General features: G+C 41.6%; 1 protein-coding gene across 2 annotated transcripts in view; it reads left to right on the top strand.

Moving 5' to 3' along the window:
• The window catches only part of ADGRD1 (adhesion G protein-coupled receptor D1), an 843,751-nt gene that overhangs the window by 392,140 nt on the left and 430,239 nt on the right, over positions 1-21,372 (top strand). For both annotated transcript variants that reach the window (XM_077461779.1, XM_077461778.1), the window contains one exon: positions 11,318-11,441. In XM_077461779.1, coding sequence (XP_077317905.1) covers positions 11,318-11,441 — 124 coding nt within the window. The remainder of the gene's footprint in view (positions 1-11,317; positions 11,442-21,372) is intronic.

Genomic DNA, 21,372 nt, shown 5'->3' with positions numbered 1-21,372 from the left:
AAAAGTCAGCTGGAGCCCACAGTCCGCTGGATAGTCCGATCGTGTGTACACGGCATCAAGAACACTGTTGCTGGTGTACACTGTTCTGGTGACACTGGGACTGGTGTGGTGGTTATCAGGGACACTCTAATTGATGTGGCGCTGATAAGGGACACTGTATCTGGTGTAGCAGTAATCAGGGACATGGTAACTGGTAACTGGTAACTGGTATGGTGGGGATTAGAGACAATGGGGGTTATTTACGAAAGGCAAATTCACTTTGCACTGCAAGTGCACTTGGAAGTGCAGTCGCTCTAAATCTAAGGGCTAGATCTGAAATGAGTGGAAGCTCTGATTTTATCATCCGATCATGTGCAAGCTAAAATGCTGTTTTTAATTCTCCTTGCAAGTCCCCCTCGGATATATAGCGGCTTTACTTCCAAGTGCGCTTTAAGTGCACTTTCAAGTGCACTTGCACTGCAAAGGGGATTTTTCTTTAGTAAATAACCCCCAATACATGTTGTGAAGTCATTAGGGACACTGGGACTGGTGTGGCAGTAAAAGCAATAATTTCTGACACTCTCTGACTGCATTTCTGCAGCCATTGAGTACTACTGTGATAGCTGTGATTGGCCACAGTTATCACATGGTAAAGGGCTGCTGTGATTGGCCCTATACTATGTAATCTCTTTGTCCAACCACAAAGATAACAGTAGTAAACAATAGCGTCATGAATGACATCCATTGTTTACTACTTACTGTTCATGTGATCTCTGTGATTGGTCACAGTGACCACATGATATCAGGGTTTCTCATAGCAGCCTGGTACAATGATCAGTGATCTCCAGAGAGTGAGCACAATTGGTCAACGTGGGAGAACATACAGTTACATGCACCCGCATCGCGACTGCTCCCATCTGGCTCTATATAGAAATTGGCCCAGATAGGAGGTAATTCGTTAAATACTGAGATTTGTAGATTAGTCACTAGATGGAGCCCTCACTGCCGAATGATCTGTCTCTTTCTTAGCAACTGTTGAGAAATATTATGAGCCACATAGGCAGTGCATTGTTTGCAAGTGCCACCCATATGTGTGACAAAGAACAGTAAAACAAACATTGTGGTTGATTTTTTTTTAAAGGATTAGAGCATTTTCACTTAGCATTGTTGAGTTTGCTAAGTAAACATTTACATAGATTAATAAATAAAGCAAAACTGTGTTCACTTCAGCTTTCCAATCATGTAAGAGCCCAAATCCTGTTATTTATTTGACCTTTGCACAAAGTGTACAGAGCTTTATTTACTCTGTTAAGTGAAAAGTCTCTAATTAAAATTAACATAATTGTGTAGCATTAAATAGAATAAATAAAGTCAGTGCTAAACACCTCAATTATATATATAGCTGCTAGCAAAAAAAGGCAATATACTTAATCCTTCTTGGGACAAATAAACATAACATGCAGCGCTATAAAATATCAAATCGCAAGTGAATTATAGTGATGAAAAGTTCATATAGTGCAGTCTAAAATTAACAATTTGTCCAAAATTAACAATTTGCTAATTTGGGACTGCACTATATGAACTTTTCACCACTATAATTCACTTGCTATTTCACATTGTATATTCATATTGTATATTTAAAGCAGAGCCTAAATATACCCTACACAGATATGCCTGCCTTTAGGTACATACAGTATATAACAGGATTTTTAAAACATTAACACATAACATTAACCAATATTCATCATATAGCTAGCTGATCATTTTTACATGCTTATCTAAAAACATATCAAAACTCTATTAATACAATATACTGTATATACTCGACATATTCACTCTTCTGTAATACCGTAAACAAGAGCAGCATTTAACAATTTTTGAATAAACACATTTTTAACAATGAATATGGTTTTTATTTCGAAAAATCCAAAATCTAAAGTTAAAAGCAAGCACTTCTTAAAGGACTTTCGAAGGCCATCCATCAAGTCATCAAATGCACTGATGAGAACTTCTGTGCAAATGTTCATACAAATAGTTGTACGAATGCCCATCTGAACATCTACTAGTGTATGGCCATTTTTACATAAAGCCATATATTATGACTCCAGTGTCTACACATGCCTACCCTTACATTGATCATCCTTCCCAACATGAGACAATATTTCACATTTAAGAGGGCAGACAAACAAAATGGGCTTTAGCAATGAAATATTTAGAACAGCTCACTAGTCAGCCCACAAGTACCTGGGTTAACTTTTACATCAACCACTGTAAGCCCCTTTAATCCTTGGTATAGGGCTCATGTGGTCTGAGATTTGTTTGGTGAGAGGGCAATGCTGGATGTCTGCCTGGAGGACAGCGACAGTTATATAAAAACAAGCACAATACGACCCACTTTTAATCAAATGGTCAGGGGTTCTGGTGAGTTCTCATTTTGTGTGGGGCACATCCAGTAATGGAGTATTGCACTGAGCACTTTGGAGGAGAGTGATTTGGTTTGGTACCTGGCGTCAAGCACTGAAGCAAGAATTGTGTTATAACACAATATTTATTGTAGACGTGTGCACTTTTTTCTATTTTTGTATGGGGAACATATGTGATATTTGTCACTGGGAAAAAAATTGTTACGTCTATATTTATATTGGTTCAATCATTTATGGTTGGTTGTACTTAGCATTGATTTTTTTCAAAAAATCACTTCATTTAGGCAACTTACAGTGCTTTGACTCTTCAAGCTGAGCCCCTGTCCTTTTCATTGAACTGTTAAAGGAGAAGTATGAGAATGTAAAAATAGGTAGTACATGCTACCCTCATACCTGCATTACATTTCTTTCTTTCCCCGGTCCTTTTGTTTTTGCAGAATAGTCTTTTGAAGATCCCAGAATCAGCCTCTAATGGTTCTTTCTCAGTTCTCAGTTCTTTCTCAGTTCAAAAGTTTGCCGGGGATAGAAACATCTCCACAATCCAGCCCCTCCTTCACTCCCTCCCTCTGGAGGACTTTTGGGTGTGTTTGGTGAAGAGGTGCACACCCAGGCTACTATCTAGAACGAGCACATTCTTCATGTGCCTCTGTTTCCATGGCAGCGTGTCCCCAGCTAAAACCAAGAAGCAGAGACAGTGTGATACAAACAGTGAAATCCTCACCTTTCTCTGGTTGTTATCTGCAAGTTTTCCTCTGAGAAACTCCAATAACTCTCCCCCTGAGCTTTGATGTTCCTTCTTGTGTCCTCCGAATTCCCTTCCCCTATCTTCCCTCACTCATTCAAAGTCTGTATCAGCGTCTCCTTCAGATGATGGGGGGAGAGAAGAGAGTCACTTCTCATGTTCAGCAATGAACACAGATAAGTTCTCTACACATAGCACTGCATTATATCAGAAGAGGAGACATGGTGAGGAGCATAGTGACCTATGTCCTGTGTCTGTTCTCTGAAATGTACACAGTGCTATGTGTGGAGAGCATACCTGTGTACAGTACATAGGAGAGGGAGACTGATAACTCCCCCACATCTAAAGTGACCTCGATATGTCCCCAGAGTCTCCTTTATTGTACATACAAATTATCCTTCTGTCACTGTACTCCTATACAGTCCCATCATCTCCATCCCCATCCCCGTAGGGCAATGAATGGCACTGTACAGCATGTGATGTCTCTGTAGGGCATGTGATTACTCTGTACAGTATGTGATGGCACTGTACGGCATATGATGACACTGTACGGCATGTGATGGCACTGTACGGCATGTGATGGCTCTGCACGGCATATGATGGCTCTATAAGGCATGTGATGGCACTGTACGGCATGTGATGGCTCTGCACGGCTTGTGATGGCACTGTACAACAAGTAATGACTCTGCATGGCATATGATTGCACTGTACAGCATGTGATGACTCTGCACGGCATGTGATGACACTGTACAGCACGTGATGAAACTGTACAGTGTGATGACTCTGCACGGCATGTGATGGCACTGTACAGCATGTGATGACGCTGCACAGCATGCGATGGCACTGTACAACATGTAATGACACTATACGAAATGTGATGGCACTGTACAGCATATGATGACTCTGCACGGCATGTGATGGCACTGTACGGCATGGGATGATTCTGCATGGCATGTGATGGCACTGTACAACATGGGATGTCTCTTTATGGCATGTGATGGCACCGTACAGCGTGTGATGACACTGTACGGCATGTGATGACTCTGCACGGCATGTGATGGCTCTGTATGGCATGTGATGGCACTGTACAACATATAACGACACTTTACAGCATGTGATGACTCTGTACGGTATGTGTTGGCACTGTACGGCATGAGATGGCTCTGTACGGCACATGATAGTGTAGCGGCGGGCTCCTGAAGAGCATGCGTTATGCATTTTTCAAAATGAAACTTTGCCTAAATTACAGTTTGGTTTGGGTTTATTTATCTAAATTTGACTTCTGTATTAGTCTGACTGGACTATGTGATGTTCAGCCTGGCCACAGGGGGCACTGTCTCTGGTGGCAGGCGTGGAACTATGGTCTGGTCAGGTGCTTAAGTTACTCTCTTTCGGAGCCAGGTCAGTGGGAGTGGCCCTCTCGCTGTGCCCTCTGGGAGAGGGTATTTAAGATTCAGACGTCACGTGGTTCGGGGTTCCGGTCCAGTATGATGTGCTGATTACATGGTCCTGGTCCTCCTGACCAGTCCCCAGGAAGGCTATGGCCTGGGGTGCAGATCCACCCGACTTTAACACCTCAGGGCTGGCTAGCCCAAGGCAGGGAAACTAGAGGAGGATTCTGAGGTGGATGGGTGCCATCTCCGGTTCGGCAGAGACCCAGTGTACTTCAAGCATTCCAGGGGAGGACTCTTTAGAAGAACACCACGCATGGGTTGGTTTTCTTAACAAGAGCCTGGATGGGCTAAAGTTACCGAGAGAATCCGGGAGAGAGAAGGGAGGGAGGAGCAGCTTCACTCTGTAAAGTCTCAGGAATAAGCAGAGAGAGAGCAAAATGACAGGAAAGTGGATCCAGACTCCAGAGCCAGACCATTACACTGTATGAAAGTCTGTGGCCCCTCCCACAGGTATTCATCTCGATTTTAACAGAATGGGGCCACTTCTGAGAGGGCTGGAAAGATTTTTAGATATCAGCAGCTCACATAGAATAAATATAAGAAAAAAAAGGAAACACACTTCTCTTTTAAATGCAAGAGTCTCAGCAGGCAGTATAATGGGTTGAGGGAAATAGATTTTCACGGGAATTATATGCTGTGAAGTTTTTTGAAAGTTACTTTTTGAAAAATGTATTTCTAAAGCATTCTTATTTTTCTTGTTTCTTTTTAAAAGTCATTCAGTGCTTTTGACTATGAAATATTATAGAATGGTTCACAAGTAACACTGATTTTTTAATTCCATAAACGTCAATGTCCTGAAAACAACATAACACCTGCAGGCACTGTTATGCATTCTATTTTTAACTATGTAAGATTACGGAATTCTGTCTTTCATTCTAATATATGTTAGGTGCTAAGGAAGTTTGAGGTGTTTTTCATTCATTTTCTGTTGACAGTTTGCAGCATTCTTGGCAGTATCATTTAATAACTTAAAGCCAAATCTAAAAAAATATGGCCCTACATTACCCAGTCAGATACAGTTTTCCTGATTGTTCCTAATTAACAGTTAATTAAATCTCATTGTTTGGTATGTTTTACCACTCATCTTCACTTTTTCCATTACCTTTTTCCAAATTTCACATTACGTAGATCAAATAATGATATATGGAAATTAAAGTTTAAGTAATTTTGACACAAATTTTCCAGTTTCAACACATGTTCCTTTATAACAGCCTAACAGGAATAGCAGCCCGTTCTCTATTCACCAGTATTTGCACACATTAGCAATTCCAATAATATGGCACATCATTTCGGTGTCGAATAAAACTCTTCTACTAAGTGATATGTTTACACAGCCATCATTTTTATTGTGTTGATTTCCCAGTTGGTTTTGCTAACAGTTGGTGTATAAGAGGCTGCTAGGGGCAATGAAATGAAAAAGATGCTTAAACCCTTTATTTTCTTTGGTGAAAGTGCATGCAAATTTTCTAGCACCTAGCAGAGTGAACAACAGCCACATATAGATGGTAGAGAAAATGTACACATAGCAGGGGTTAGGGAAGACCAAGTGCAAGTGGCCACATCAACTAGAGGCGAGCTGCCAGTTCAGTCCCAACCACAGTTCAGACTAAATTTTGCTTGCTCAGTGATTTGACAGCAAAATATAAACAAAGGGGTGGTATAGCTTTTAAGGTGAAAGTGAGGTCCCCCCCAAAATCCATGCCAGACCCTCATCCAAGCATGCAACCTGGCTAGCCAGGAAAGGGGGTGGCAAGCATCCCTCAAACCATAGCAGGCCACATTCTCTCAATATAGGGGGTACCTTGCTAGAAGGAACCCCCTTGAAAAAGCATCTTGTTCCCATGTTGATGAGGACAAGGGCTTCTTCCCCACAACCCTGGTCCAATGGTTGTGGTGGTCTGTGGGCAGGGAGCTTATCAGAATTTGGAATCCCCGTTTTTATATAAGTGGGACCCCAGATACCATCTTCTATAAATGAATGAGAAAGGGGTAAAAACCACCCCTACTCAAGCACACAAAAAAGTGAAAAGTAAATAAATGCATGTTTACACAATTCGATGTAAAGCTGCTGGGTGCTGTCTTTTACTGGCGATTTCAGCTGCGTTTTTCTTTTCTTTGTAAATTATAGTTTTGCCATAGTAGGTAGTATGCATCATACAGTTGTGCCACTTTACAAGCAGGATCAGTGCATCCCCCAGACATGTTACTTAAAGGAATTTGGCATTTTTAATGTTGACAATTCAGCATTATTAAAACTACTGCTCCTTCATTTTCTTTTTTGCTTTGGTACATGTTCTCCACGGCAGTATCCCACACCCTCGCCCCATGCCTTGAATATTAGCCCTTGAATATGATTGGAGACTAGCCATTATGTTTTTTTAACATTCGGCTACTCCTGACTTCAATGGGAATTAGATTCAGCATCTAAAATTTCAGTAATGCTCTCTAAACCCACCTTAAACCACTCCCTAATGTCAACCGTGATTTTCTATAATTTCACTGTCATAATTTGATGGAAAAGATTTTTTCATTGCAGAGATTGGGCAGGAATTAAACTTACTAATCTACATAAGATAGGAGAGCTATGAAAGCAATATGAATAGCCTTAGGCCAGGGTGAAAAAAGGTGGGATAAGTTGGGTTCCAAAGACTCCTTCATGGAGCAGTGAAAAAGTTTATGTGCTGCAGGATGCTTTTTAACAGTTTGAAGCTTGGGTGCCCACATTTTTCAAGGGGTGCTTTTTTTAAACAGCCAATAAGCAATGATTAGGGATGAGCCGAACACCCCCCTGCAAAAAATTTGTTCGAACACGCAAACACCATTAAAGTCTATGGGACACAAACATGAATAATCAAAAGTGCTCATTTTAAAGGCTTATATGAATGGTATTGTCATAAAAAGTGTTTGGGGACCCGGGTCCTGCCCCAGGAGACATGTATCAATGCAAAAAAAAGTTTTAAAAATGTCAGTTTTTTGGGGAGCAGTGATTTTAATAATACTTAAAGTGAAACTGTAAAGTGTAATATTCCTTTAAATGTCGTACCTGGGAGGGTGTCTATAGTATGCCTGTAAAGGGGCGCATGTTTCCCATGTTTAGAACTGTCTGACCGCAAAAATTACATTTCTAAAGGAAAAAAAAAGTCATTTAAAACTACTCGCGGCTATAATGAATTGTCGGCCCCACAATACACAAAAAAGTTCATTGATAAAAACTTCAGGGAATTTCCCCACAGGGGAACCCCGAACTAAAATTTTAAAAGAAAAATGCGTGGGGCTCCCCCCAAATTCCATACCAGGCCCTTCTGATATGGATATTAAAGGGAACCCCGTGCCAAAAAACAAAACAAAATGGCGTTGGGGTCCCCCTCTAAATCAATACCAGACCCTTCAGGTCTGGTATGGATTTTAAGGGGAAACCTGCACCAATTATTTTTTTTAAATGGCGTGGGGTCCCCCCAAAAATCCATACCAAACCTTTATCTGAGCACGCAACCAGGAAGGGTGCAGTAAAAGCGGGGGGGACGAGAGAGTCTCCCCCCCTCCTGAACTGTACCAGGCTTCATGCCCTCAACATTAGGAGGGTGCTTTGGGGTAGTGGCCCCCCAAAGAACCTTGTCCCCATGTTGATGGGGAGAAGGACCTCATCCCCACAACCCTTGCCCAGTGGTGGTGGGGGTCTGCAGGCGGGGGGTAATCGAAATCTGGAAGCCCCCCCTTTATCAAGGGGATCCCAGATCCCGGTCCCCCCTGTGTGAATTGGTAATGGGGTACAAATGTACGCCTACCATTTTTACAAAAAAAGCGTCAAAAGGGTTAAAAAATGAGACGGTTTTTGGCAAGTCCTTTATTAATTTCTTCTTCTTTCTGCTGCTTCTTCCATCTTCTTTCTTCTGGTCTCCCTTCGATGTTCTTCTTCTTCTTCCATCTTCTTCTTCTCCATCTTCTTCTACATCTTCTTCTTCCTCCACTCTTTTTGTCCCGCATCTTTCTCCGGCTTCTTCTCTGCTCCGTCGCACTATCCGCCTCAGTGGGAGTCTTCCGCCGTATGTTCGGGTTCTTCTGACACTTCTAATATATGACGCATGGGGACTTCCCTATGGATTTTACCGTGTTGTCAGGGGGGCGGGTCACTCATTTACATAAACATAGATGACCCCGCCCTCCTCTGACATCACAGGGAAAGCCATAGGGAAGTCCCTGTGCGTCAGAGAGGGGCAGGGTCATCCGTTTACGTAAATCACTCAATCACCAAGAGAGTGCTTGTTGTTTAAATGCCCAATTGCCAGGCCTAAACACTCAAAACATTGGCAAGGGGAGCTGCTGGTGGGGAGCTCACACAAGGATTAGAGTCCAGGCACCAGGATGCAAACAAGGCAGCAGGAGAATGCAAGGAAGTATCAGTGAGTGGAGGGGTTGCTTATTAGGAAAAAACATCACTTTGCCCTGAAGGAATAAAGTGTCAGGTTCCTATCGAGTGAATTTGCCTAAACTCTCACCAGGGAAAAGGTGTACAATGGAATTGCTACTTCAATAAACACACTGTTGCTCTGAGTCAATTGTAATATTATTGCAGGGTTTTGCTATATCAGTAAGCAAAGGAAATGCTGAGCTAGACATTGAAAAAATGCAAAAAGAAAAGCGCGAATCAACGCTCACCAAACTTCTACTAACATGAAATTGTTGGTGGCGCTAAAGATCTGAAAAAACATGTAGTATGTCTTGTACGTCACTATGTTCATAATTTTTGGCCAACATTTGTGTGACCGTATGCAAGACAAGTTGGAGCCAAAGCCCTTCGAACAAATTTCCACAGTTTTGTTGTCGGAAAGTCCGATTGTGTGTACGAGGCTTTAGATTAGTCGTGTTCTCTTCAAGAATCATTTAGAAAAAGTGATTGCAAGCCCAATAACAAGTTAAACTGAACATTTTACCTAAATCAGCATTGCAGTACAACTCATTTGTGCACAGTCTGACAGGGATACAAGTAGCCTGTCGGCTGTACTCTTACCTGTTTTGCTACTAGAAAACAATCTGACACAGGCAGAAAATATGTGTCGCCATGCTCCCTCTCCTTTGACTGACTGGCATGCAGAGGAGACTCATGCACGAGCATGAGTGAAGTGTGCGTGTTTCCTGTTGCCCCAGCCTAAGTAAAAGACTGTTTCATTTTAAGTGGTTGTAAACCTCTACAGTATATTTTGTTATGTAAATATCCAAACCATTATATTGTTATTTCTGTATTCTCATCTCTATGCCTATCACAGCTCTCTGAAAATCTCCAGTCTGTGGGTGGTGGAGTAAGACATCACTGGTCCCGCCTCCCAGCTGTACAACCCACCTCACAGCAGGGAGTGACGTGCAAGCACACTTCTAGCACCCCGTGTGCACTGCTGAGCTGGTGTTCTGTCAAAACAGCCAACTCATCAAAATCGCCAACAGTGTCACTTCTGGTGACTCTCCAGCTGCTGAATTTGAAAAAATGTTGACAAGTTGGCTGTTTTGGCACAACAGCATACACACTCCTGTACTTGACGGGTTGACTGTTTTGATAGAACAGCGGCTAAGGAGGAAAAAAGTTGTTGCTGCCTTGGAGGCGGCTATGTTGTTGGTTACTAGTGGGTGGACTAACACTATTCACTCATTATATCGTCTAATGGAATGTATATACTGCCGGTGTTGTGACAAAACAGCCAACTCATTAAAATGTCAAATTACTGATGCTGGGGAGTCACCGGAAATGACGTGGTTGAAGATTTCGACAAGTTGGCTGTTTTGACAGAACGGTGACATTAGAGTGTGAGTATGCAGGAGGGATGTGGGGCCAGTGATGTCATGACTCTGCCTCTCAAACTCTGGTCCATAGACACACCCATGGACCGGAGATTTTTAGAGAGCTGTGACAGGTTTACAGATGAGAATACAAAGTTAATAATACAGCGGTTTGGATTTTTACCTAACAAACTATCAAATGGTGCTTGTATTAGAGAACTTATGTATATGAGGTTTACAACCACTTTAAGTTAGATGGGCAGCCATGACTCCTGAGGATCTGGCAGCACCAAGACAACATTTAACAAGTGAAGTGTCAACACTGTTTTTTCATATTTGTTAAGTTAGAACTGTTTCTTCCTACTTTAAATATTATAAAATGGTTTTGCTGTGTTCTCTGTTATAACTATCAATCGTAGGTATAGTGTTCTGGGGCATAAGTGCTTGATGGAGAACTTTGGTTCACAACTCATTTACATTGATACAGCCTGAGTCCAAGTTCTCAAGACAGACATTTCTCAAAGCTCGGAGAGATTTTTGCTATTTAGAAACACCTGTTATAGTACTTGTTATGGTACTCATACAATACTAGAAATGTAAATTTCTGTTGAATTTACAAAAAAAATCACCATCTACGTAGTGGCATACACTTCCCCTAATCAAAATATGTGGTAAAAATGTAAGAATTGTTCCTTTTTTAGATAATTTTGCTATTTCAAATATCAGAATCCATAAAGCTGATGTTCATTTTACCCTGTCAGAAAGATAGCAAGATTGTAATCTCTAGTCTTATTGATAAATACAAAGACATAGAAGCACGTAGTTCAATAAAATGTCTAGTGACATAAAATGAAAGATATAACCTTTAAATTTTAAAACAGTGATAAAACTATGCTTCATGATGACTCACATGGTAGATCATAATCAGCTGTCTTTGATCTGCCTTACAGCTCTGGTTCTGGCATTTGGTCTAGTGAAGGATGCGTTCGAGTTGAAGGAAACTTGAATTACTCCATATGTCGATGTAATCATCTTACCAACTTTGCCATTCTGATGCAAGTTGTTCCAGTTAAGGTAAGGAAAATATAAAATTAGAATTACTCCTCATTTGGATATAATGTTGCAAAAATAAAATTTTACATTGGGCTGAGTACTTCATGTATGTTGTATTACTGCTTACAAGCAAAGCTGATTTTCTAGACACATGCCCTACATTGGGCAGTAGAGAAAGGCCATTGTTTGAACATACCCATTATATGTAGTATGTTGTGGATATTTAATCCCAATAAGTTTTTTTTTCATGTATAATTTATCATCACAAATTACACATTTAGCAAATTATCTATAGCATCCTTATAAATGTACTTTTCATGCACCCCTGTATCCTTTCATTGGGTGATAAGATACAGAGGCGACAGTGTCTGAGTGACAGCACCCCCATATATGTATAGTAGGACTACTGGAAAATATTAGTATAATTTACTTTTGTTTAGAAAAAAATACACTCTTGGTTAATTTTAATACATTGCAAGGATTTTGGAAAACTTCACTGTAGAACAGTGGTCTCCAAACTGTGGCCCATGGGCCAGATGTGACCCTTTTCTTGCTTTTATCCAGTCATTGGGGCATTATTTTCTCCACTGTCAGCAACAGTGGGGAATAGTTCTTGCCACTGACACCTACAACAGGGCACTATTCCTCCCACTGACACCAATGATGGGGCACTATTCCTTCCATAACACCAACATTGGGGGCACTATTCATCCCACCGATACCAAAAATGAGGGACTATTCCTCCCACTGACACCAATGATGGGGCACTGTTCTACCCCCTAATACCAATGATGGGATGCTGTTTACTCCCTTTGACACCGGGACATTTTCTGATCCCGCTGGCCAATCCAGCCCCCTAAAGTTTGAAGAATGGTAAATGGACCCTTTGTTTACAAAGTTTGGAGAACCCTGCTGTAGAGTGTTGCTTTCTGCTGTTCAGTTAAAACTTACACACAGATTCCAGTCACTTATTACTTCCTGAATTATAAGTGAAGATCTGACTGTTATAATCACTTAATCAGTTGTGAGTGGCATCACTTGGGTACTGCACCCAGAGTAAGTCCCCCACATCTCAAGTTTTTTCCCAGTGACTTCTCTCCACCGTATGCTCGGCATTAGCTTCCTTTAGGTTATAGTGTAGCCCAGGCACTTCAAGGTTTGCTACTTTGCTAAGCAGACAGTACAGAGGCAGAAAAGCTCACAATGCAGACTTCAGCATAGTGAGTGGGGAATTTCTTATTATGTTGTTATGTTTGCTATACACGACTACATGCCTGTATATAGAGTAAGCCCTGCTCCCTATTTTGCATGCAGCAGCAGGTGTCCCAGACAGGCCTTCAGTGATGAATGCCTGTCTTGAGACCTAGAAAGAGCACTGTTAAAGCAATTACCCGTTGTTAATCCTGGGCTTAGGGAAATAGCCACAAAATAAGTAGCAACTTGGATATTTGTATTCTCAGTACTGGGTATCAATAGAATGTGTATTTTTAGCACTGGCCGTCTGTGTAATGTGTGTTCTCAGTACTTGATTTCAGTGCAATTAGTATTACCAGTTCCAGATAACAGTAGAATATGTATTTTTAGTACTATGTATCAGTGGAATGCAAGTTGTCAGTCTCGGCATCAGTGGGGTGTGTATTATCAGTCATGGATATCAGTGAAACCTTTGGTATCAGGGAAATATGTTGCATATTTTCTGTCAAGGTTGTAATTAAAATGCAAAACATCACTGTCACTACAGTTTCACTGGATTGTGAGAACTGTCTGACACCCATTTACCTCTTATTTTCCAGTATTAGTGATGTAAAAGATTTTATATTAGTATATGCAGTATTACTGAATAAGGGAGGCCAGTAATCCTGGAAACCAGATTGGTGGCACTGTATATTGGTCATGCCTTGTGCAATGTCATATCTTTTGTGGGTGCCCCATGTCCTTTTGAACTCAATGAGGCGTAGCTAATCAACTTCTTAATGGCACATAAAGCCATTTGACTTTCAACTGTGATCTGCTGTGGTCATTTTGATTAGCTCAGCATGAAAAGAGCTTTCCTGGCGTCCCTGGTAGTGCAACTGAAGCAAACAATCAACTATGGGTGGCAAGACACTGTCAAAAGAACTCTAGGATAAACATGTGGACAGGAGATGGATGCTAAAAAAAACAAGAAAAAAAAAAAAAAAAAAACTTTACTTTATCAATGCCTAGAAGCACAGTGAAGTATATTATTTAGTAAGTGGAAAGTATTTTGTACAACACAGACCCTCCATCGATCAGGACATCTCTCCAAACTGGATAAGGGGGAAACTGATCAGATAGCTAGCAAGAGGCCTACAGCAACCCTGAAGCAGTTGCAGGAATTTATGACAAATAGTGGTCATTGTGTGCGTGTGACAATTTCATAAATTCTCCAGAAATGTGGCTTGTTTGGGAGGGTTGCAAGAAAAAAGCCATTCCTCAAGAGAGGCTTCATGCAGTCATGACTGAGATTTTACGAAATGCACCTTTAAGATTCTGAAGTCACATGGAAAAGGTGTTATGGTCAGATGAGACTATAATTGAATTATTTGGCCTCAACACCAAATGCTATATCTGGTGGAAATCCATTACAGCTCACTATCCAAATAACACATTCTTACAGTAAAGCATGGAGGTGGTAATATCCTGTTATGGGGGTGTTTCTTTGCAGCAGGGAATGGAGCACTTGTCAGGATCGAAGGAAAGATGGATGGGACAAAATACCATCAAATTATTGAGGAAAATCAGCTGCTCTCTGCCAGAAAACTGTCAATGGAAAGAAGGTTTACCTTTCAACATGACAATGACCCAAAGCACACAGCAAAAATTACCGCACAGTAGTTGAAGGAGGAAAAGGTTAATGTCCTTTCATGGCCTTGTCAGAGCCCAGACTTAAACTCCATTGAAAATCTGTGGAATGACTTGAAGACTGCAATCCACAAATGGTCACCATCAAATGTAACTGAACTTGAGCAGTTCTGCAAAGAAGAGTTGGAAAATATTGCAAAGTATAGATGTGCAAAGTTAGTAGAGACATATCCCAACAGACTAAAGCCTGTAATTAAAGCAAAAGGTGGTTCAACAAAATACTGACACAAGGGGGTGATCCTTTTTTCCAACTCAGTGACATTGTTTTTTTATTTAGTTTTTTTTTTTTTTTTTTGACATGTTGGTGGTACATCTTTTACTTGGATGTTATAAGTTGCACTGAGTACAGCTGGATAAAATAAACACTGTGGGGGTTGTTTACTAAAGGCAAATCCACTTTGCACTACAAGTGCAAACTACAAGTGCAAAGTGCACTTGAAATTACACTGAAAGTGCACTTGGAAGTGCGGTCACTGTAGATCTGAGGGGGACATGCAAGGAAAATAAAAAACAGCATTTTAGCTTGCACATGATTGGATAATAAAATCAGCAGAGCTTCCCCTCATTTAAGATCTAGCCCTCAGATTTGCAGCGACTGCACTTCCAAGTGCACTTTCAGTGCAATTTCAAGTGCACTTTGCACTTGTAGTTTGCACTTGTAGTGCAAAGTGGATTTGCCTTTCGTAAATAACCCCTATGTCTGTCTTCATTTCAGGCTGCAAAGCAAAAAAAAAAAATAGATTTTTTTTTAAAGCTGGTGATTCCTTTCTTTTCTATTGTAACTAAGGTATATTACAAAAGTGGATATTTCCTTTAAAGCTTTCATGTTTTTTATTTTTTTACCTGCCAACTTATTTCTAATGACTGAAAGTTTGTTACATTAGTGTTGGAGCAAGATGTTAATTTTCTTACATTACATAACCTACTATTCTCAGTCTGTTGTTTAAGGGAATGTAGCAAATATGTATTAGCTTATACTACTAGTATTTTAAATTCATTTAATGATTACATATTTTAAACATATGTATGAGTAGACTTTTAAGCCCTGCTTTAATTTGGCCTTCTGGAGGGTTTTTGACAACAAATAGCGGAATACAGCAATGGTGGAAGTTTTGCAATTCTTAAAGAGCACATTTGCTGTGGAAGTCATGCCAAGCAGAGGTCAATGTACTAGTCACCAGTATTGCCTGTAAGTTTCCTGCAGCTGATCCCTTCCATGTCTTATTGCATGCTTTGACTCATTTTGGGATTGGTCATCTTGGTTATAGACCAGGGCTTTGCTTCCTAATGCAGATCCAACTTCTGGTGACTGGTTATCTGGTATACTAATGAATGGTGTGAAGAATGATGAAGAAGTAGCAGGAAAGGTAGAGAAAATACAGATCTGTAGAGAGAGACAGACAGCGGGATATCCATGTATTGCATGTTGTTAGATACAGATTTCATCCCAGGAGACCTTCAGAAGAATAATAAAAAACTCAGCTGTGACATCACCAAATCTAACTCAATATTTTGTGAAAATAGCAGACATCAGAGGAAGAATAAGGTTTCTTATTCTCATGCCCCATACACACGATCGGACATTGATCGGACATTCTGACAACAAAATCCATGGATTTTTTAAGACAGACGTTGGCTCAAACTTGTCTTGCATGCACACTGTCACACAAAGTTGGTCGAAAATTGCGAACGGCAAGAAGGCGGTGACGTACAACATGTACGACAAGCCGAGAAAAATGAAGTTCAATAGCCAGTGTGGCTCTTCTGCTTGATTACGAGCATGTGTGGAATTTTGTACACACGATCGGAAATTTCCGACAATGGATTTTATTGTTGGAAAATTTGAGATCCAGATCTCAAATTTTGTGTGTCGGAAATTCTGATGGAAAATGTCCGATGGAGCCTACACATGGTCGGAATTTCTGACAAAAAGCTCCCATCAAACATTTTCCGTCGGAAAATCCGACCGTATGTACGGGGAATTACAATGCAAACACAAGTGATCCTAGACACTGTTGCATATCAGTAAGGAATTCAGAGCAAAAGGCAGATTTTTTTAGACTACTTCTTATTAACATTTAATCTTTCTATATATTCCCTATATTAGGCAGACATTTTAAATTTTTAAAATAATTGTCATCTTTAAAGTGGGAGTCCGCCGGGAGTTCCGCCGTTTTTTTTTTTTTTAAAGCCAGCAGCTACAAATACTGCAGCTGCTGACTTTTAAAATAGTGACACTTACCCGCCCAGCGCGCCCGCGATGTCGGCACCCGAAGCCAATCTCTCGATCGTCTTTCGGGTGCTGCCGCCGCCATCTTGTTTATGGGAATCAGGAAATGGAGCCTTTCGGCTTAATTTCCCGGTTCCCTACTGCGCATGCGCGAGTCGCGCTGCGTAATAAGGATGGTCCCCGCTGTCTCTGGGATCCGTGTGTTTCCCAGCAGGCAGCGGGGGACTTTCGGAAAGGGGCGTAGATTCTGCGGAAAGGGGCGTACCTTCTGCAGAATCTACGCCGGAAGTGGGTGCAGATACCTGTACTGTACAGGTACCTGCACCCCCCTCCCCCCTGAAAGGTGCCAATTGTGGCGCCGGAGGGGGGGAGGATTCCAATGAGCGGAAGGTCCACTTTAGGGTGGACCTCCGCTTTAAGCCTTTTTGATCACACTGAACACAGGCTACATGAGGTATAGCACTTACCCACTTGAGCTGAACTTGCACAATGCTAGTAAGAATGGCCAATGGGACAGTGTAACTTTGCAATTTTGCAAGGCTCCATGACACCACGTGCCATTGGTTTTATTGTTTTGGGAATCCATAACCACAAAGGTTTTGTATTGGGTTTGATTCTGTTTACTGTCAGCTCAGACATAATTATTTTTTACTATGAGCCTGCAAACCCTTTACTAGCATTTATGACAGATAAGGATCGATGTTCAACTCGAACATCGGGTGTCCGCCTGTTCGCCGAAAAATTGTCATCTAAAATTGATTGCGGTTGTAATGAATTGTCGGGTCTTGGCAATATAGATACAAATAATTGAAAAAAAGAGCATGGGACACCCCCCCGTCCATTACCATGCCCTTTGGGTCTGGTATGAATATTGAAGGGAACCCCTCGAATCAAAATTATTATTTGTTTTTTTACAAGAAGAACCTCGAATCAAAATTTAAAAAACAATTGCGTGGGGGTCCCCCTAAAATCCATACCAGGCCCTTCTGGTAAACAGTGTCACCTGATGCCACGGGGAAGCCCTGGGGAAGTCCTCATCGTGTCAGAGGGGGTGAGGTCACTCGGTTGCACCACCGGGTTGCCCCGCCCTCAATTATATAATAGCTGTCAGAGTGAAGACACGTTAGATGGCGGGAGCCTCCCATGGAGGTGGGTCGATAGAGGTGCTTTTTTTTCCCTTTTTCGGTCCATCGGGCGGCATGAACTTTCTTTGTAGGACATTTTTATTTTTATTTTTTTAATAAAGGACTTGTCCCAAGCTGTGTCTTGTATTTTTTGCCATCTTGACACTTTAAAAAAAAAAAAAAATTGGTGCAGGGTTTCCCTTTAACAATTCATTAAAGCTGCGATCAGTGGTACTGTTCTAAACACTGGAAAAATTTGCCACTTTACAGGCATACTATAGACACCCCCCCAGGCACGATATTTAAAGTAATATTTCATTTTTATTGTTTTACTTTAAGCATTTAAAAAAATCACTGCTCCTGAAAAAACGTCAGTTTAAAAAAAAAAAAAATTGCATTAATACATGTCCCCTGGGACAGGCTCCAGGTCCCCAAACACTTTTTATGACAATAACTTGCATATAAGCCTTTAAAATTAGCACTTTTGATTATTCATGTTCGCGTTACAGAGACTTTAATGGTGTTCGTGTGTTCTGCCAAATCTTTTGCCTGTTCACATGTTCTGCTGTGAACCAAACCGGGGGGTGTTCGGCTCATCCATAATGACAGATATAATATGACTGTAATCCAACGCATGTGTTTTCTTTTTTATTTTAGCTCCTATGTGTATGAGACAAAATTACTTTGAGTTGAAGCCCAGAGCAAATTTTTGTCACTGGAAACATGTTATAGGTATCAGTAAAAAAAATAAAAATAAAGATAAAAAGTGAAAAAAAAAAAAATATATATATATATATAATTATGTAGCACATACATGAAAATAAAACTAAGAAACATTACTATAGGAGCAAAAGAAATGTATGCCTTGTACAGCGGTTTTCCCATTGGAATAAACTCCAAAGGTTTTTCCGACAGAGCTCCGACAGAGTTTCGCTGAAACTGTCTTGTGTACACACAATCACACCAAAGTCTGATCATTAATAACGCAGTGACGTACAACACGTACGACGGGATTAGAAAAAGGAAGTTCAATAGCCAATAGCCTCTGTCTCGTACTTGCTTCAGAGCATGCGTCGTTTTTGGTCCGTCGGAACAGCATACAGACAAGTGGTTTTCCCGTTAGGAATTGCTTCCGTCGGAAATATTTAAAACACGTTCTATTTCTAGGTCTGTCAGAATTTTCATAAAAAAAGTCAGATGAGGCATAAACACGATCGGAATATACAATGAAAAGCTTCCGTCAGACTTTCTGTCAGACATAAGAGTGTATGTAATGGCATTATTTTTTGGGTGGAATGGGGCGGGTTTACACCCCCTGCCAATTTTTTATTGTGGTCTGTGTAACCGCTGGGAATTTCTTCTCCCTCTATTTGTCATTCTGACTATTTTCACTGTAAAAGAAAGTTGTCATGTGAGCATGAGGTGAGGAGAACTCTTCCAGTGAGGATAAATGTTCCAGTGGCACCTGTCTATGATGGGAATTACCTTCACTTTTATTAGATTTGTTTTTACTTCCTGTTTTCTTATACGTACAATTTAAGTATTATAGGACACTAGACTATACTGTAAGTAAAAATGAATATTCGTAATAAATGAAGAAAATTAAGATTGTAAAAATGTTTGCAGTTGTATCGACACATTGTCATATTAGGCTGAACAACAAAAGTGAATTCTCACAGTATTAACTATGCCCTCACGACCTTGCACAAAACGAATGCCCCGTACACACGATCGGAATTCCCGCCAGAAAAAGATTGAGAGCAGGTTCTCAATTTTACGGTCGGAAAAAGTTCAGATCGGAAATTCCGATCATCTGTGCCAATTCCGATGTATGCTCGGAAACAATTTGACGCATGCCCTGAAGCATTGAACTTAATAAATTTAACCTAATTTTCTCGGCTCGTCATAGTGTTGTACATTACCGTGTTCTTGATGGTTGAAAGTTCAGAGAACTTTTGTGTGACCGTGTGTGCAAGCCAAGCTTGAGTGGAATTCCGTTGGAAAAACCATCCAAGTTTTTTTCTGATGGAAAATCCACTCGTGTGTATGGGGCATAATAAGATATATTGCTCTTCTGTAATTGAGCTATCAGCCATCTGTAGGAGTTTCTGGGTGTTGTCTGTGTGCAGTATACACCTTTATCCATCTATTTAGCGTTATTGCTCTTCTGTAATTGAGCTATCAGCCATCTGCAGGAGTTTCTGGGTGTTGTCTGTGTGACCTGAGTGCAGTATAAACCTTTATCCACCTATATAGCTATATTGCTCTTCTGTAATTGAGCTATCAGCCATCTGCAGGCGTTTCTGGGTGTTGTCTGTGTGCCCTGAGCGCAGTATACACCTTTATCCACCTATTTTGCTCTTCTCTAATTGAGCCATCTGCCATCTGCAGGAGTTAGTTGGTGTTGTGTGCCTCCAGCACAGCACAGTATACACCGGTATCTACCCTTTAATTCCTGTTGTTCTATAATAAAGGCATCTGCAGGAGTTAGTGGGTGTTGTGTGCCTCCAGCACAATATACACTACCCAATTGCTGGTTTTCCCATCTCCCTTCATGCCATTACCATGTCTGGAAGGCCAACAAGGAGAGGCAGACAGGCACAAGCCGATAAAAGAGGGCAAGCAGGCTCTGTGTCTAGAGACAACAGTGCTGGTCATGGACGCGGTGCATCGTCATCAACACGTGGCCATGGGACACGCTTGTCCTTATTTTCGGCAGCTGGACACGTTAAGTCTGCATAATGCCGAAGACTTGGTAGAGTGGATGACCAAGCCCTCTTCATCCTCCTCACCCTCTCTCACCCAGGCTCAGGGTACTAGCAAAGCAGCTGTCAACGCATCCTCTTCCCTCGTCTCAATGTCATCATCAGTGACTCCTTCTCTAGACCCACTACGTCCTTCTGAGGAGTCCCCTGAACTATTTGAGCACAGTGTTGGGTACATGCTCCAGGAGGATGCCCAGTGTTTTGTAGGCTCTGATGATGATACTCAGCTATAGGAAGGCAGTAGTGTGAGTGCAGAGAGAGGGGATGCTCAAGAAGGACAGCAATCTAGCAGTCATGTTCCACAAGCTGCAGCATACTGCCAGGTTTGCTCCAGTGATGAAGAGGTAGGGGACGATGAGGGCACTGACTCCATGTGGGTGCCTGGTAGGAAGAGGAGGAGGCACATCTCCAACGAGGCAGTATGCCCTCCGGGGGCCAGCTTAGGGGCAGCACACCAACTCAATCACACCGCAGAGCTCCGCCTGTGCAGGGCACTGCCTCTGCGCCTTATTCTAAAAGTTTTTTGGTGTGGGCCTTTTTTGAGACGAGTGCATCAGATCGTACCGCTGCTATTTGCAACATATGTCTCAAGCGTATCTCGCGTGGCCAAAATATCAGCCGCTTGGGCACCACATGCTTGACCAGACATATGTTAACCTGCCATGCAGCTCGTTGGCAAGCGTACCTCAAAGACCCACACCAAAGAACAAAGCGGACCTCTCCTTGCTCCTCATCAGCTGGGATCTCCAACCCCACTAGACCTTCAGTCCTCTCTGAAACCTGTGCTGAGAGGAATGAAGGTGTAGAATTAGGTGTGTCACAGCCAAGTGCTTGTGGGCACTCTGCTAGCAGTACACCCACGTCTGATTGTAGCAGGCAAATTTCCCTGCCCCAGCTGCTGGACCGTAGAAAGAAGTTCACTCCCAGCCATCCACATGCCCAGCGGTTGA

The sequence above is a fragment of the Lithobates pipiens genome, unplaced genomic scaffold (genome assembly GCF_037356315.1).
Source record: "Lithobates pipiens isolate NorthernLeopardFrog02 unplaced genomic scaffold, aLitPip1_a1.2 Scaffold_3, whole genome shotgun sequence".
Taxonomy (NCBI): domain Eukaryota; kingdom Metazoa; phylum Chordata; class Amphibia; order Anura; family Ranidae; genus Lithobates; species Lithobates pipiens.
Note: the sequence above shows the minus strand (reverse complement) of the source record. Positions and strands in the feature narration are given on the sequence as shown.